Here is a 15,729-nt window from a genome sequence, read left to right as displayed (position 1 = left end):
ACCAATATGAAATAATTAGAATAAGCAAATTCATAGTGCCAGAAACTAGAATATAGATTACCAGGGTGACATGGGGGAAGGGCATGGGAGTTAATGCTTAAAATGTAGAGTTTCTATTTGGGAAAAGTTTTGGCAATGGATGCTGGTGATGACAAATGTAATTAACAGTGCTGAATTATATATTGGAAAGTGGTTAAAAGAGGAAATTGTAGGGAGTATATGTTATTAGAATAAAAACTATAAGCAAACAAAAACCATAGGCTTTATGACAGAGTGAACCCTAATGTAAACGAGGGACTGTAGTCATAGTACAATTATAAAAACGTTCTTTCATCACCTGTAACAAGTGCACCACATTAACGCCAAGTGTTAATAATAGGATGGTATATAATAGGATGTATTTTATGCATGATTTTTCTGTAAACTTACGACTTGTCCAATAATTATTATTATTTTTTTTTAGGTACCAGAGGCTGAGGATTGAACCCGGGCTTTGTTTTTACAGAAGGCACCAGGAACCCAGCTGGGATCGCCTGTGTGGGAGGTGGGTGCTCAATTGCTTGAAACACATCCACTTCCCCAAATTTTTTTAATTAAAAAATAAAGAAGAACCAAAACCTTGAGAGATTTGTCCTAGAGAAAGAAACCTGAGGATAGGGGGCACTTCCTGCATCTTAGGCAGAAAAGTATTTTCAGGGCTGGGGGAGAAGTTTGGAGAGCTGGGAAAGGGCTGCTGCTGCCAGGGTCCTGGGGCAGACCCGAAGCTCATTCGACAACCCTTGGGGTGGGAAGGGCTTGAGATGGCGCTCAGGTGAGCAGAGGGGCCCGCCCCTGCTTCCCCACCTGCCACTCCGAGAGAGGACGGCCCGCCCAAGGGTCCAGCCCGAGGGTCGCCCTACAGCTCATAGGCTTGTGCCCCTTAGAGGGACTCCAGGACGGGACGGGCTGGGCCTGTTCCAGAAGGCAGGAGACCGAGGGCGAGCCTGGGCGGGATCCCGGAGCAGAAAGGAGAGCGGCTGTTGGGACGGTGGCGTCCTCTCACCCGGGGTCTGCGGACCGGACCTCGGCACGGTTTCCGCGATTTCCTGACTCGGGTGGCCGGAGAGGCACGAGTGTCGTTTGGGGGAAATACACACTAGGGTACTTGGGGTCACGGAGATTAAGATCTGCCTCTTGCTCTCAAGTGATTCAGAGGGAGGTGTGATGGCGCAATTCGGGTGCCATATCAACAAGTGGGGCGTCCCGGTGTCGCGGATACGGGTATTTTCAGTGCCCGTGCTCGGAAACTCTGGGTTTGCGAAGGCAATCGCGCGCTTCTGCCAGCTCGGCCGCGTCGGCCCTCGCGGCGAGCGCCCGCCGCTCTCCCGGCCCCTGAGCCGCCCTTCCGGGCCGCCGCCGAGGGCGGACCGGCCAGCGACCACGTGGGCCAGGCCGCGCCACGCCCGGGGCTGGCGCTGACCTCGGGGCCGCGGCCGCCTCACGGTGACTCAGCCCCCTGCGCGCGGAGCTGCGCCTGCGCGCGGCCGCCTCACGGTGACTCAGCCCCCGGCGCACGGAGCTGCGCCTGCGCACTGCCGCCTCACGGTGACTCAGCGCGCAGGCGCCAACCGCGCGCCGCCTCCAGACGCCGCAGGAGTGTTCCGGAAGAGAGGCGGAGGCCGGGGCTGGGCGGCGCCCGTGGCGTCATCGGGGCGCGCCGGGCGGGCCGGGCGGCGGCTGATAAATGGCGGCGGCGGCGGCGCGATGCAGAGGTGGTCGTGGGCGCAGCCGCGCGTGGGCCGTGGAGCGGGCCTCTCGCCGTCGTCTTTGCCTGCTCCCCGCCGCTGGCAGCGGAAGGGAAGCCCGCGTTTCCGTCTCCGGAGAGAGCCAGGAACGGGAGGCCGGGCGGGGAAGGGCCTGCCCGGGGGTCCTGGGCGGGGGCCGCTCCGAGAGCGAGGGGCGTGGGAAGGCGACCCCACAGACGCTGGCCACCTCGGTATCCGGTCGTGTCCGGGCGAGCGCGAAGTACAGGTGAGTGGTCAGCGTGACAGCGGGGGACCCACAGCCCGGCCGCCCTCACACTGCCGCTCTGGTGACGAGAACAAAATCTCTTAGGGATTGACGTCAGAGTTTTATCAGTTCTTTGAACTAGAAAAGACAGACCCCTTTCCCCCGTGGTGTCGCGCACGTTGAGTCCCCTTCTGAGAGTAGTGGGCGACGCCGAGGGTCCTGGCGGGCCGTAGAGAAACTGCTGGAAGAGGAGTTGCAGGATCCTCAGAGAGTCGAGGATGTGTAACTTACACGGGGCCTGGCGAGGGTGCTGGGAAGGACCCTGTGAGCAGTGACACCTAAACTGAGACCTGAAGGATGGGTAGCTGTTTAGCCAGGAGAGGAATAGTCCAGGCAAAGGGGGCCGGATGGGAGAGTGGAGAGAGCTGGTGGGGAGGTCAGAAAAAGGCCCTTGGGACTTGAATTGGGGAGGGAGAAGAGTTTTGAGAAGTTTGTTGGGTACCAGATCATGAAGGGACCTTGTGAGCCATGCTATTTATGGACTTAAATTCTCTCCCAAGTGCCATAGCGTCACCAGTTGGCTGCCTGTTTTTCATGTGGGTTAATAGCTTGCCCTTCTCCCTGATCAACTCCAGGTTGGTGTCATTAAGGAATAAATACAAAGTAAAACTTAATTCATAAGGGAGTTAAAGAGAGCCACAGGGACAGAGTTAAATCTTCTCTGGATAGTCACCTCGTGTGACCTAGCACCTAGCAACAGGTAGTTTTGCATCTGGCAACAAGTATATTCAGTAGATGAAATTGTGATTCAAGTTATCGAGGCTGTAATTTTCATGGACAGCTTTGTAAATAGAATATGGGGATTCCCCTTACCCTTCAATATGATTTGAAATGTGGTTTGATAAAGCCTGAATTCGGGATAAGCTTCGTATACTGGGAATTAAAGGGACTGTGAAACAACCCATCCCATAATGGCGTTCTGAAGGCCAAAAGCTGGTACTTATCCTAAATGCCCATTTTTTCTCTGTTGAAAGACTGAACAGGTAGTTGAGGTAAAGTTAGTCTTCCACCCGGGCCCAGGATGACTCGGATGTTTTAACTAGGGAGCTTATTTGCTTACCTGCATTAGCTGCCAATTAGAAATCCTGGCAACTAAAACTGAAGCAGTCATTGCTTTCCTTCTAACTCTTTTAATTCTTGTAGGTGATATTTTAATTCTGCTGTCTGTGTTGTGAAGACTTTTCTCATAATGGAGTTCCCTGATTTGGGGAAGCATTGTTCTGAAAAAACTTGCAAGCAGCTAGGTAAGCACTTTTAAGAATATCAATAGAAAATAGAGATCTTACTTCTTATTGGGGGAGAACTGAACACTTAGATGAATTAGCTATCAATCTCTGCATCTTTGCCTTTCTGGCTTTTTGGTATTGGAGAGCTGGCATGAGGTTCAGGTTCTGTTCACCTTTGTTATCTACTGAATGCCAGGTCCTAGGCTAGGCGCCAGGGTAAAATGGACACAGGTGTTTTCTTAAATACCTGTGCTACCACGTAAAAATGCATCTCTCTTGAAAAGACAATTGTATAGATCTTAAATGGTGTTTGACATGGGACATTCAGGACTTCAGAGATTTTTCCTTAACATTTAATGCTTCAAGGATGTATTTATCTGACAGGTACAGAATATTTAGTTTAGGTAAATACCTGTATAGTATGATCTGCAATTCTTTTGTTCTAATCTTTAAAACATTTTACTCTTTTTTATCGTTTAGATTTTCTTCCAATAAAATGTGATGCATGTGAACAAGATTTCTGTAAGGATCATTTTACATCTGCTGCACATAAATGTCCTTTTGCATATAAGAAGGTATTCTTTACACTATATTCAAAAGATTCTAACCATAACTCTAAAGCTGTGCTGTCTAATATGGTAGTTACTAGCCTTGTGTGACTATTTAGGTTAATATTTTAAAAATCTAGCTTCTCACACAAGCCGTGTTTCAGGTGTGCAGTGACCATGTGTGACCAGGGTCCCCCACGCTGTCTGCACAGACACAAGCCCTCTCCTTCGGGGAGCAGATGTAGCTCAAGTAGTTGAGTATCTTCTTCCCATGTACAAGGTCCTGGGTTCGAGTCCCAGTATCTTCTAAAAACAAAAAAACCAACTCATTGGGGAGTGCCTTCTTCTCATGTATGAGGTCCTGGTACCTGGTACCTCCAAAAAAAAAGAAGCCATTTCCTCCTTCACAGGAAGTCGTATTGGACAGCAACTCAGACTTTCATTGTGTGCTAATTTATTTAGGGATTATTGTACCCTAATTTACAAGGTTTATGTTATATGTTAAATACGCAATGCGTTTGATTCATTACACCAGGGAAAAACATGGATACACACGTGGCCCCGGAACGGGGCTCGTACTTGACACGGCATCTAATATAGATGTCGTTAAAATGCTGACTTACCTGGGTAACTTTGCTCCCTTGACATGGTTAGGTGATTCCTACAGCATCCAGCAAGAGTGGAGGATGGCTTTATGGGAACTAACTCACCTGAATTCAGAGTTTACTGCTCGTGTTCCTGCCTTTTCAGTGGCCCCGGCTGACGCTTACTATGTGTCAGGGGTCCCACAGTGAACTCCGGATCAGCTCTTTGCTGTGTCACTGTCGTGGCATGGAAATGCAGGTGACCTAGCACTGCCCTGCTTTAAGCAGTGTTGGCCAAGGTCTGTCCCTTCGGTTTTTTCTAGTTTATCTTCTGGGGTGGGGTGAGAGGCTGACTCGAATTACCCAAATACCCCAGGGACTGGTGACCGAGCCAGACGGCCCAGTCTGTTGAGTGGGCCTCCCCTGCCCTGGTGGGGAGTCTGGCTAAGAATAACCTAAGAATGCCAACTCGTGCCTTGTTTCTTAATCTTAATCTGGAAGACTGGCTGGCTGAGGGTGAGCTCTCTGGGTGGCCCAGCTCAGCCCACGATCAGCAGGCCCCGTAATGCTGAGAATATCTGCCACCCATCCTGTGTCAGCTGCCCCTCACTGCCTCAGCTCTGGCCCCGGCCTGGAGGTGTTTTAACTGCCCTGGTTGTCCGGCTGAGGGGTGCTCTGCTCACTCCCCAGAGCCCCACTGTCCGGAGCCTGTAGCCACCTGTGGCCTGTGTACCCCAGCACTCAGCCTGGGGGTGCTCTCATGCAGTAACCTGCCTCCGCCTTGCTGACCAGCTGTGCAGAGGAGCCACACGGGAGGATGGAAAGGGCTGTTGGCGACTGACAGTGTGCCCTTCCTGGCTGGGACTTGGCCTCTGTGGCCTCCAGGCCGGGGCTGCCTGGAGCGGGGACAGCTTCTTCCCTGCAGTCTTTATACTTCCTTTCCCGCCCGCTTTCCTTAGGGCCGCTCTCTACTCGGGCTGCCTCACCCTCCATCCTCCGTGCGGACAGCTGTGTCCTCCTGCCTGGGCAGGACGTCGGCGTTGGTGCTTGCTCTGCCGTCCGAGGCGCACTGTACCGTTTGCCCTTTTCTTTATAAAGTTTGGTGTGTCTGACTCTGGAATGCCATCTTATTCCACGTTTTTAGGATGTGCGGGTCCCGGTGTGCCCGCTTTGTGACAGCCCCGTCCCAGTAAGAAGGGGAGAGCTTCCGGATGCGGCGGTGGGTGCGCACATGGACCAGCACTGCCGGCACAGCGCCGGGAGGAAGACGGGGAAGGTGCGTGAGGCCCTGGGCTTCTCCGAGTCTTGCCCAACTGAAAATCAGCATGCTTTCATATTTTTATAAAAATCTTATGCTTTGTTGACATGTGTCAATAATAATGATTTGTTTAAAAGAAATTAGCTCTATTGGTTTGGGTACGAAATTAAGAACATCATGACGTATCCGTTTTTTTCCCATGTTGTGAATGGCCTGGGTTTTTATAGTTCTATATCTTTCCTAAACATTGTGAATCTTAGAGTAGGATCTGTGTTATTTACAGGAATTTGTTCATTTTCTTCCAAGATGACATGTTAAACTTAGTTTTCTAAAACCATTTTGATGACGTGTGTCTATTTTCAAAGCTATCCCTAGGGGAGTACAGAAGGCTCTCAAGTTCAAATGCCATTCTTTTGCTTTGGCAGCGTTAACAGTTTTATGAGCTATTTATCTGCTAGTTTGGAGTGAAGTACCTTAGGACCGACAGCCATCTTCTGCTCCCCACTCGAGCTCCGAGCAGCCTGCCTGCCTGCTTGCTTGGCGTCGGCTCTTGCTCCAGAGGCGGGTTAGAGCGCAGTGGCCCCTCAATGGGCGCTGATGGGGCTCTCGTGCCGTCTCACATTTGCACGTCTGCACCCCGTCCTCCTGGGGCAGCTGGGCTGTGCTTTTGGTCACTGAGGATGACAGCCCAGAGATTCCCTCTGCGCTTCTCTTACGAGGGGTCCCTGCTCCTCTGTCTACTCTCCTGTTCCAGCTGCTTTCTGAGCTAGCAAAGTAAACTGCGACCTGCGGGTCTCCTGCCTTTGACCCGCCCTTCGTGGGTGGGCGGGGCTAGCACCCTAGCTCAGAGCCTCCCCTTGGGTTTCCGAAGGCCAGGGGTTTTTCCCTGCTTCCGTGCGTTCCTCGGCTGCCCTCATCCGCGCCTCTGAGGCCAGCTTTCCCCCTGGCAGCTGGGGCACCTCCTCTCGTTTCGGTGCCCCAAAGCCTCTCACGCAGTGGGCCTGGGGGGTCTTTTGTTCTTGGCCTAGGGGGCACGGCAGGCCTTCCCTGCTGGAAAGCGACCCTGGGCCTGTTGCCTGCCCCCTCCTCAGACTCCTTTACGTGGGCCCTGGACCTGGGCAGGCCTCGGCCCTGTTGGCCTTCAGGGCTTTTCTTGGGCTGGTCTGATTCCAGGGCGGGGCTTCCCCTCACCCCTTCCGGGGTCGTCCCAGCCCCTGGATTCAGGGTCAGCTCAGCACACGGAGCACGTCCTTGCTCCCCTGCCCCGTCCCCTCCTGGCCTCGGCCCGCTCCCCTGCCCCGTCCCCTCCTGGCCTCGGCCCGCTCCCCTGCCCCGTCCCCTCCTGGCCTCGGCCCGCTCCCCTACCCCGTCCCCTCCTGCCCTCGGCCCGCTCCCCTGCCCCGTCCCCTCCTGCCCTCGGCCCGCTCCCCTGCCTCGTCCCCTCCTGCCCTCGGCCCGCTCCCCTGCCCCGTCCCCTCCTGGCCTCGGCCCGCTCCCCTGCCCCGTCCCCTCCTGGCCTCGGCCTGCTCCCCTGCCCCGTCCCCTCCTGCCCTCGGCCTGCTCCCCCCCCCCGTCCCCTCCTGCCCCTGTCCCTTCCTGCCCTTGGCCTGCTCCCCTGCCCCGTCCCCTCCTGCCCTCAGCCCGCTCCCCTGCCCCGTCCCCTCCTGCCCTCGGCCCGCTCCCCTGCCCCGTCCCCTCCTGCCCTCGGCCCGCTCCCCTGCCCCGTCCCCTCCTGCCCTCGGCCCGCTCCCCTGCCCCGTCCCCTCCTGCCCTCGGCCCGCTCCCCTGCCCCGTCCCCTCCTGCCCTCGGCCCGCTCCCCGGCCCCATCCCCTCCTGCCCTCGGCCCGCTCCCCTGCCCCTGCCAGAGCGCTTTCTCTGGAGTGGAAGCGTCTGGGCCCCTGTGCTCTGCGGGTGAGAGCTGCAGGTCTGTTACCGGACATGCAGCCCATCTCTTGCAGCCCCATCTCACCCCCAGTTTCTGGTTCTGCCAGTTCAGAGTGGGGGGTCTGGTTGCTGCTCGGTCCCCACTGGCCCCAGTCTGGTGCGGTACCTGCCAGTCCCTGCTCATCCGCGTGCTTGTCAGCTTTAAAACCTTGAGCTGTTTCCTTTTTATCTTTATCCTTGTGGGTTTGCACCCTGTCAGAAAAACCCCTCCCCGTGGCGCTCCAGGGCTGTAGGCGGGAGCAGAGCCAGCGGGTGCTGGGCTCTCCGCCCTTTAATTGGAAGCCCAGAGCGAGTCACTTCTGGCCAAAATTACCTTTGCCTCTGTCTGTGGAGGGCGGGTCCTGGCCTGCTCTTCATGCCTCGACTGCAGGTTTCCTTAGAGCTCTCCGGGCCTCCCCCAGGGCCCTCCTTGTTTATTCCAGGCTCTCTTTCTGAGGCTGCTCTTTGAGGTGCGCCTCCTCAGCGCCTGTCCTGTGGCTCTCCCAGGTGTAACCGTGGGCAGTTCTGGCTCTGTGAGGGAAGTGCAGTCTCTGCTGTGGGTCCTGGTTTGCAGCTACCGACTAGCGAGTAAATCAGCGCAAGCCTCATGAGCTCTTAGTTCTGAACCAGCTCCGGGAAATCAGCTCCAGGAAATAAAGTCTGGGCCCCTCAGCGACACACAGCCCTTTAAAGTCTGTGTACCCTAGTCGCCCTTCCGAACTTGAAGCTGCTTGTCTTCAGTGCTCCTGCTGTACCTCACACCCAGGCCGCCCGGCACCCTGGAAGCCCCTGCAGGTCCCCCACGCCTGCCCAAGGCCGCCCTTGACCTGGAGAGCCTCCCCGCCCGGGTCAGGCAGCCCAGGCGCCACCCCCTGGTCCCTGCCGCCCGGAACATGGTGTGCATGCTGCCAGCGGCAGGCGAGGTGGCTTCCTGTGCTGTGCCCTGTCCCCGCTGTTGCAGAGGGCGCCCCTCAGGCTGCAGGGACCCCTTCCCCTTGCTTCCATCCCTGAGTTCCCAGAAGCCGGACGTGCCTGGGACTCGTCACCACACACTCCTTACCCGGTGGCCAGAGAGCGGGTGTGGCGGGCTAGATACTCCAGTCCCTTCCTGAGCAGCCCCCTGTCTCTGGAGCCGTTCTCCCTCTGGGGCTGCCTGTGCGCTTACACCTCGTTTGGCTTCCGTCCCCCAGGTCCGGGTTGGGTTGGGCTTTTCCTGGACACCTTCCGTCATCTCACGCGCATCTCCCTTCCAGGACCCTTCTGGGAGCCCGGCTTAACTGGAACGTGCTCCTCGCTCGCCAGCAGCGTTTGCTGTCTCCTTAACCAGCACACGTCATGCCTGACGCTAAAATGTTACCGTCTCTGTAGCGAAGAGTGTTTCTACTTTTAAAATAGGGGACCTTCCTGGGGCTTTTAAAATTAAATTAGATTTTATTTATTCCGCCCTTCCCCCATTGTCTGCTCTCTGTGTTCATTTGCTGTGCGTTCTTCTGTGTCTGCTTTTATTTTTATCAGGCAGCTCTGGGAACCGATCCTGGGACCTTCGAGAGTGGGCGAGAGGCAATTACTCTCTTGCCCTACCTCAGCTCCCTGTTTTGCTATGTCTTCTTTTTTCTCCTCTGTGTCTCTTGTTGTGTCATCTTGCCGCACCAGCTCTCCGCGTCGGCCGGCATTCCTGTGCGGGGCGGCTTTCCAGTACTGGGCGGCGTTCCCACAACAGCTCACTCTGGGCCAGTGTGCCTCACCAGGAGGTCCTGGGCATTGAACCTGGACCTTCTATATGGTAGACAGGAGCCCAGTTGCTTGAGCCACATACATTTCCCTCCTGGGGCTTTTAAAGTCATTGCTCATTGAAGTAATTGCGTCTTTTGTTTCCTTAGATTTTCACACACCGGTGCTCAAAAGAAGGATGCAAGAGAAAAGAGATGCTGCCGCTGGCTTGCGACCAGTGTCTGAGCAATTTCTGTATTCAGCACAGACATCCTCTGGACCACAGCTGCACAGCAGGGTGAGGGGTTCCGCCAGCTGCATTGGAAGGGTCAGGACCTGGAATAAGTAGAAGTAGCTCAGACCCCGAGGAGGGGCAAAGCAGCCACACCAGGCTGGTGACCAGGAACGCTTGCTGCAGGGCTTTGGGTGACCTATTTAATATTTGATTTCAGTCTCTTAGATAACCCAGTAATTCCTCATCAGGCTTCTAGTTAATGCAAAGGCAAGGTATGACTAAAAATAAATGGTCAGTATAAAAAAAAACAAAGTGAAAGGTTAGGTGTAGGCTGGACTAGAAATGACGTGAGGCTTGAGACAGAATGTGCGAAGCATTCCGTGCAGGCGTGCCAGTGTCCGAGGAGTAGAAACGCCCGCCATCTGGCAGCGAGCAGGGCCGGAGCAGACGCTGCCTCTGAACCACCTCTGCTTGCTGCTCCTACTGCCCCCTGTCCTGGCAGCGCTCACCGCCCGATGTCACAGCCTGTGTGGTTTTCTGGGGGAGCCAGAAGGGACTGAGCGAAAACCGATCTGACCTCTCTCTGTAGGGGTCCAGCCACGAGGGCCCCCGAACCCAAGCCCCAGCAGCCGTCAGCACCCGCCCTCCTGGTTGGCTGGCGCCGCGACTCAGGTATGGGTCTGGGGCCGTGCGCAGATGGAGCCCAGCCTTGCGGGTAGCAGCCCCGTGCCCGGCCCTCGTGGGGGGGTGGTGCGTGACCAGCTCCAGCTTTCTTGAGCCCCCTTAGGAACGCAGTCCTTGAGTGCAGGTGGAATCAAGCAGTGATGTTTGGGAGCTAGTTTCTGGAATGTCTTATTTGACCTTTAAGATGAAGACAAACCTAAAAAAAGGTATCTGCTGTTTTGTTCTCTTTCAGATGGAAAACAAGGAGATGACAAGACTGCCTATTCTTCAAATGGGCAAATGAGCTCATTTTTGCTTATTATTCTAACTTTTTAGATAACTTTATTCTTTAGCACTTTTTGTACTTCTTACGGCAAACAGACTGATGCTTTATTAAAAAATTGGATGTGTTTGTGATCCTCTATGGTGGGCTAAGCTGATGTGACAGCCCTCCCAGCTTAGGGAACAGGCCTGTGCGTGGCTGGGGGGCGTGGCTTTCTCCGGCGCTCGCCCAGCCAGGGGCCTGGGCTGGTGGCAGCAGTGTCCCCAGCCTTGGCCCTGGGATGACTGCAGTCTCCTGAACCCAGAGCAGGGAAAGGGCATGGCTCCCGTTAGGGACCTTGTCTGGAGTTGCCCGCCCTGTCCCACTCCTGGTGCTGGGTGGTCATCCTGTCTCTTCGTGGAGCTGGGAAATTATTTTCATTTTGATTTTCTTACTGTTTTTAGGAGGTGCTGGGGATCACACCCAGGACCTATTTCACACAAAGCAGGAGCTCAACCACTGAGCTATACCCGCTCCGGGGAAATTCTGTTTTTATGAAAGAAGTGGATGTGTTTTGGTGGCCTGCCACAGCTGACGACTTCTGAAAATAGGCACAGTTGTCAGCCAGTAACGAGACAGCATGTGAAACGGCTCTCTTGTACCTGGGTGTAATTTCAACTTCAAGGAAAAGTCACAAAGTGCCAGCTGCTAAGGACGGAGTTCTACCAAGTATTTGACAGAAGCTTCTAGAAGTGATCTCAAACTACTCCTGCAGGGAGAGGCTTTCTGAAATACTGGGGTTCAAGGGCTGGGTTTTTGCAGTTTCGAAGAGCAAACCCCATGAGTTGAGGGGGCAGAAACCAGGGTGTGCACCTCACATGGGCATTTTAAACGAATGGGTGTGCATGTCAGGGTCGGCCCAGTTTCTGCCGCTAGTCTTGGCTCATGCAGCCGTGAAGAGTTTTGTGAACACTGAGCATGTGTGGTCAGGGTTTGCTACACTGAGCAGCTCCAGCCTTGTCTGGGAGCACGCGTCTCGTTCCCTGCAGGCTTCAGCAAATAGGTGGAAGGAGACGTCATCTGAGCTGCGCCCTGGGCCTCAGCCAGGTAATAGGCTGTGTTCCAGCATCCCTCTGAGGTATTTGTAGAGTCTGATTAGCAGAAATCCAAGCAGTTTCCTTTTATTAAATAAAACCTGGTTTTGTATCAAGAAAAACAAGAAAGGAAGGGACTTGTATTTCGTTTCCGTTCTACAGACAGGAGGTAGCCCATACTGTTCTGCCCTGTGGGCTTAGCGTTGATTGTTCCAGACCAGCAGTTTCCAAACCTGCCTGCCTGGCAGGCAGCTGGAGGGCATGGGCACGCCCCAGAGTTGGCTCTCCATGTGGGGAAAGAATTTGCCCTTGTAGCAGCTCCCAGGGGTGGAACCAGGAGAGGACCAGCGCTTCTCTGCGCCTGAGCTGCCGGGGACAGCGGCCCCATAGGTGTGCTCTGGGCACCTGAGACCTGAGCCGTTGCTAGTGTAACCAAGGAGGGGCTCTTTAACTTTATGTAAGTAATTTAGAACTAATACTCGACACAGGTATTAGAAAAGTTTTAAGTATATTTGGAACTTGGGTGTATAAATTTTTTTTCAACTATTTATGAAATCTAAAATCAAGTGTTTCTGATGAAAATTTAATGTACAAATTGAGATGTGCCCAAATCGAGTTTAAAAACACACTAGACTTAGAAGACAATGGCAAAAAAAAAAATGTAAATTATCTCATTGCTTAAACTGTTTACGTAGTGTCGAAATCATAATATTTTATATGTAATGGGTTAAATAAAACATTAAAATTTGTTTTTTTAATGTGGTTACTTGAAGTTTGTAAAATTAGGTGCTTGCATTAGGTTCCTGCTTGACAGCTGTTGTAAACTGTCCAAAGCTAAAGGACAAACTACATTAAATACTTCAGCAGGAAAGAAAATGATCAGTTTGTTAGTGTATTCACTTTTCTATCTTGAGGTTTGACCAGATTATTTAAATGTAATACTTAAGAGCTTCCTGACAAGCGCACGTCACTTTTATATTTTCCCTCGAATGTGCTAGTAAGTTTGTTACTAGAAGTTCAAATAGCACAAAAGGGTGTGAATTAGGAAAGTGAAACTCCCCTGCCTCAGCCTCACCCAAACAGAGGGTCCCTTGCCTCCGGAAGTTTCCTGCACATTCATCACAAAGCCCTGCTGCGCTGTGTGGCACTGCCCTGCCGCCGTCTGTCCACCCAGCCTGCGGGTGTCGTCCTTGGGCTGCTGCGCAGTAGTCGGCAACGTCGGGTGTGTCCTGCTTTCCTGCCAGTCTGCGGTAGATGGAGGAGGCGGTCCCCTGTGCTGGCTGCATTCGAAGAAATGTTTTTTGATTGAAGATGCAAGTTGCCATCCAAAAACCTATGCCAGTGCACTCTTCCATCAGTTTACACTGGTTTAGCTTTTCCTAATCTGGTGAGAGAGTGCTGTTGCCTTCCTGTGCTTAGTGTTCCTGGTAATTGCCCCCTTGAAGGGTTCGAGCCCGGGAGCCAGCGTGGCGCCGTGCTGCCGAGCCGCTAGAAAAGGCCCGGGGCTGGGAGCCACGTGCATGTTCTCAATTTTGTTAGGATGGGCCAATTTAATAATTCTAGACAAAGTTGGGGTGTTGTTTTTTTAATGTTAAAGTTTCCTTTTATTTTTTTAATCAAAAAACTTGTATTTTTTTTTGCTCTGCTGGTTTGAGATCGCCAACAATTAGAAAACCCAACAGAAATGCTTTAAAAACTTAATAAACTTTAATAAGTAAAATTCTTCTCCCTTAAGACAGCTAGTTCATCCTTTAAAAAGTAAATAAGGGTTAGAGGGACATCAGAATGCCTTTACATTTGTTACAAAATGCAAGTAGCCAGGTAGATTTAGGTGAATAATTCCACGTGTGTAAGATTTTAGGCATACAAAAGACTACTAGGCCAGAAAACTATTGGATGTGTTTTTTAGAACCAATTTTACTGAGATTTTCACATACCATGCAGTCCATCCAAAGGGTACAATCCATGGCTTTTAACCTAATCACAGTGTTGTACATGCATCATCACAGAACATTTTAGAACAATTTCATTACTCCCAAAAGAAAAACTTGAGACCCCTAGCAGCCACCTCTCAATCTCTCTGTCCCTCCCCAGCCCTACATAACCACAATCTAATTCCATCTTTATAAACTAATTTGTTTTTACATTTTGTATAAATGGAATTATATACTATGTTGTACTTTGTGTCTGGTTTCCTTCATTTAGCATAATGTTGGTTTTTCTGATGACATCTTGGAACATTAGCATGCATTTGTTCAGTTTCAAATAAAAACAGTCATGTGCAGTATTACCCAAATTCCTTTTTCACATGAGGTTCATTAAGCTATATAGCCCCATGTTTTTAGCTTGTCCTAGTAATGTGCATGACCTTGGACTGACTTTCCCTTTTGACCACTGTCTAACCCATACAATAGCACTGCTAGTTTCAAACACCAACATGTGCTTTCACCTTTTCTATTCATTTCCAAAGGTTAACAAAACCTTTTTTACCAATTCTGTACAGGTTAACCCTCAGCTTTCCATTCTCTAACCTCATTCTATTTTCTGATAACCTCTATTCCAATTATTAGGTCCATGTTTGCACAATATATTTAGTTCATAGTGGTGAAATCGCAGTATTTGTCCTTTTCTGGCTCGCATCACTCAGTGTCTTCTGGGTTCGTCCATGTTGTCGTACGATTCACGACTTCATTTCTTAGAGCTGAATGATGTTCCATCGTGTGAATGTTCATCGGTTGAGGCCACCTGGGTCTCCACCTTCTGGCAGTCGTGAGTAATGCCACCGTGAACATCAGCCTGCAGATGTCTGTCACTGCCCTCAGTTCTGGGCATATACCCCGAAATGGTATTGCTGGGTCCTGTGGCAAGTCTATATTCAAACCCTTCAGGAACTGCCAAGCAGTCCTCCACAGCGGCTGTACCATTCTGCCTTCCTGCCAACAGTGAAGAAGTGTTCCCGTCTCTCCACAGCCTCTCCAGCACTTGTAGTTTTCCAGCTGTATAACAGTGGCCATTCTAATAGATGTGAAATGATATTGCATGCATTCTTAAAGACAAGACTTAGCGTGTTTAATCTGTCTTCATCCGTTTAGAGTAGGAAGGGGTCTGCTTTCCTTAGCTTTTGGTGTGCTCCATTGCGGCCATTCCTTACAAAGTTAAACCTAGAATTACTGTATGACCTGGCAATTCCACTCCTAGGTATGTACCCAGAAGAACTGAAGGCAGGACCTCGGACAGGTGTTTGTGCACAGATGTGCATCACAGCATCATTCACAAGGGCCAAGATGTGGAAGCAACCCAAGTGTCCACTGACACGATGGATGAACAAAACGTGGCCCATCCATGCAATGGAATAGTGTTCAGCCACGGAAAGGGGATGCGCTGGCGCGTATTACAACCTGGATGAACCTTGAGACACTGTTGAGGGGAACAAGCCAGACACAAAAGGCCAGATGCCGAATGGCTTCTTACATATAATAGTTAGAATGAGCAAATTAATAGAGAAAGCAGAATGGTGGTTACGGAGTGGGGTGGAGGAGGTGAAGGGTTACTGAGTTGGTTTAGGATGATGAAAGTACCTGGAAATAGGTAGTGGTGAAAATTACATATTGTACTTAATGTCAAAGAATTGTCCACTTAAAATGGTTAAAACGTTTCCACGATTATAGATTATGTATAATAAGTTAAATGCTAAGCTTTTAAAGATACCTTTTTGGAAAACACAAGCATAGCAGCATTTTAGTTTTGTTCTGGGAATTTCCTTATTAAAACTACAGCTACTTTTGTAGACAGTTTTGTTTTGGCTGGATCTTTTTTTTTTAAAGATTTATTTATTTACTTCCTTCCCCCCCCACCCCAGTTGTCTGCTCACTGTGTTCTTCTGTGACTGCTTCTATCATTATCAGCGGCACCAGGAATATGTGTTTCTTTTTTTTTTATTTTTTTATTTTTTTATTTTTTTAATTCCCCTCCCCTCCCCCCGTTGTCTGTTTTTCTGTCTTTTTGCTGCGTCTTGTTTCTTTGTCCACTTCTGTTGTCGTCAGCGGCACGGGAAGTGTGGGCGGCGCCATTCCTCGGCAGGCTGCTCCCTCCTTCGCGCTGGGCGGCTCTCCTTATGGGTGCACTCCTTGCGCGTGGGCCTCCCCTACGCGGGGGACACCCCTGTGTAGCAGGGCA

At 51.6% G+C, this 15,729-nt stretch overlaps 1 protein-coding gene across 2 annotated transcripts; it reads left to right on the top strand.

Moving 5' to 3' along the window:
• Window positions 1-1,688: 1,688 nt before the first annotated feature.
• On the top strand, window positions 1,689-12,311 carry ZFAND2A (zinc finger AN1-type containing 2A). Of its 2 annotated transcripts, none has more exons than XM_058285689.2 (7): window positions 1,689-2,010; window positions 3,193-3,293; window positions 3,756-3,850; window positions 5,552-5,683; window positions 9,470-9,597; window positions 10,124-10,206; window positions 10,924-12,311. In XM_058285689.2, the coding sequence occupies exons 2-7, from the start codon at window positions 3,239-3,241 to the stop codon at window positions 10,980-10,982; spliced, it is 552 nt and encodes a 183-aa protein (XP_058141672.1). In that variant the 5' UTR covers window positions 1,689-2,010; window positions 3,193-3,238; the 3' UTR covers window positions 10,983-12,311. The 2 variants fall into 2 exon arrangements, with proteins under 2 accessions (XP_058141672.1, XP_058141671.1); XM_058285688.2 differs by having other exon boundaries at window positions 10,451-12,311.
• Window positions 12,312-15,729: the final 3,418 nt, after the last annotated feature.

The sequence above is a fragment of the Dasypus novemcinctus genome, chromosome 23 (assembly GCF_030445035.2).
Source record: "Dasypus novemcinctus isolate mDasNov1 chromosome 23, mDasNov1.1.hap2, whole genome shotgun sequence".
Lineage (NCBI taxonomy): Eukaryota > Metazoa > Chordata > Mammalia > Cingulata > Dasypodidae > Dasypus > Dasypus novemcinctus.
Note: the sequence above shows the minus strand (reverse complement) of the source record. Positions and strands in the feature narration are given on the sequence as shown.

Bases quoted from the DNA above. Each gene is read 5' to 3' on its own strand.
- ZFAND2A (XM_058285688.2), top strand. From the start codon at position 3,239: ATGGAGTTCCCTGATTTGGGGAAGCATTGTTCTGAAAAAACTTGCAAG. The intron at 3,851-5,551 runs GTATTCTTTACA...CCACGTTTTTAG, and splicing joins GTCCTTTTGCATATAAGAAG to GATGTGCGGGTCCCGGTGTG. The intron at 5,684-9,469 runs GTGCGTGAGGCC...TTGTTTCCTTAG, and splicing joins CCGGGAGGAAGACGGGGAAG to ATTTTCACACACCGGTGCTC.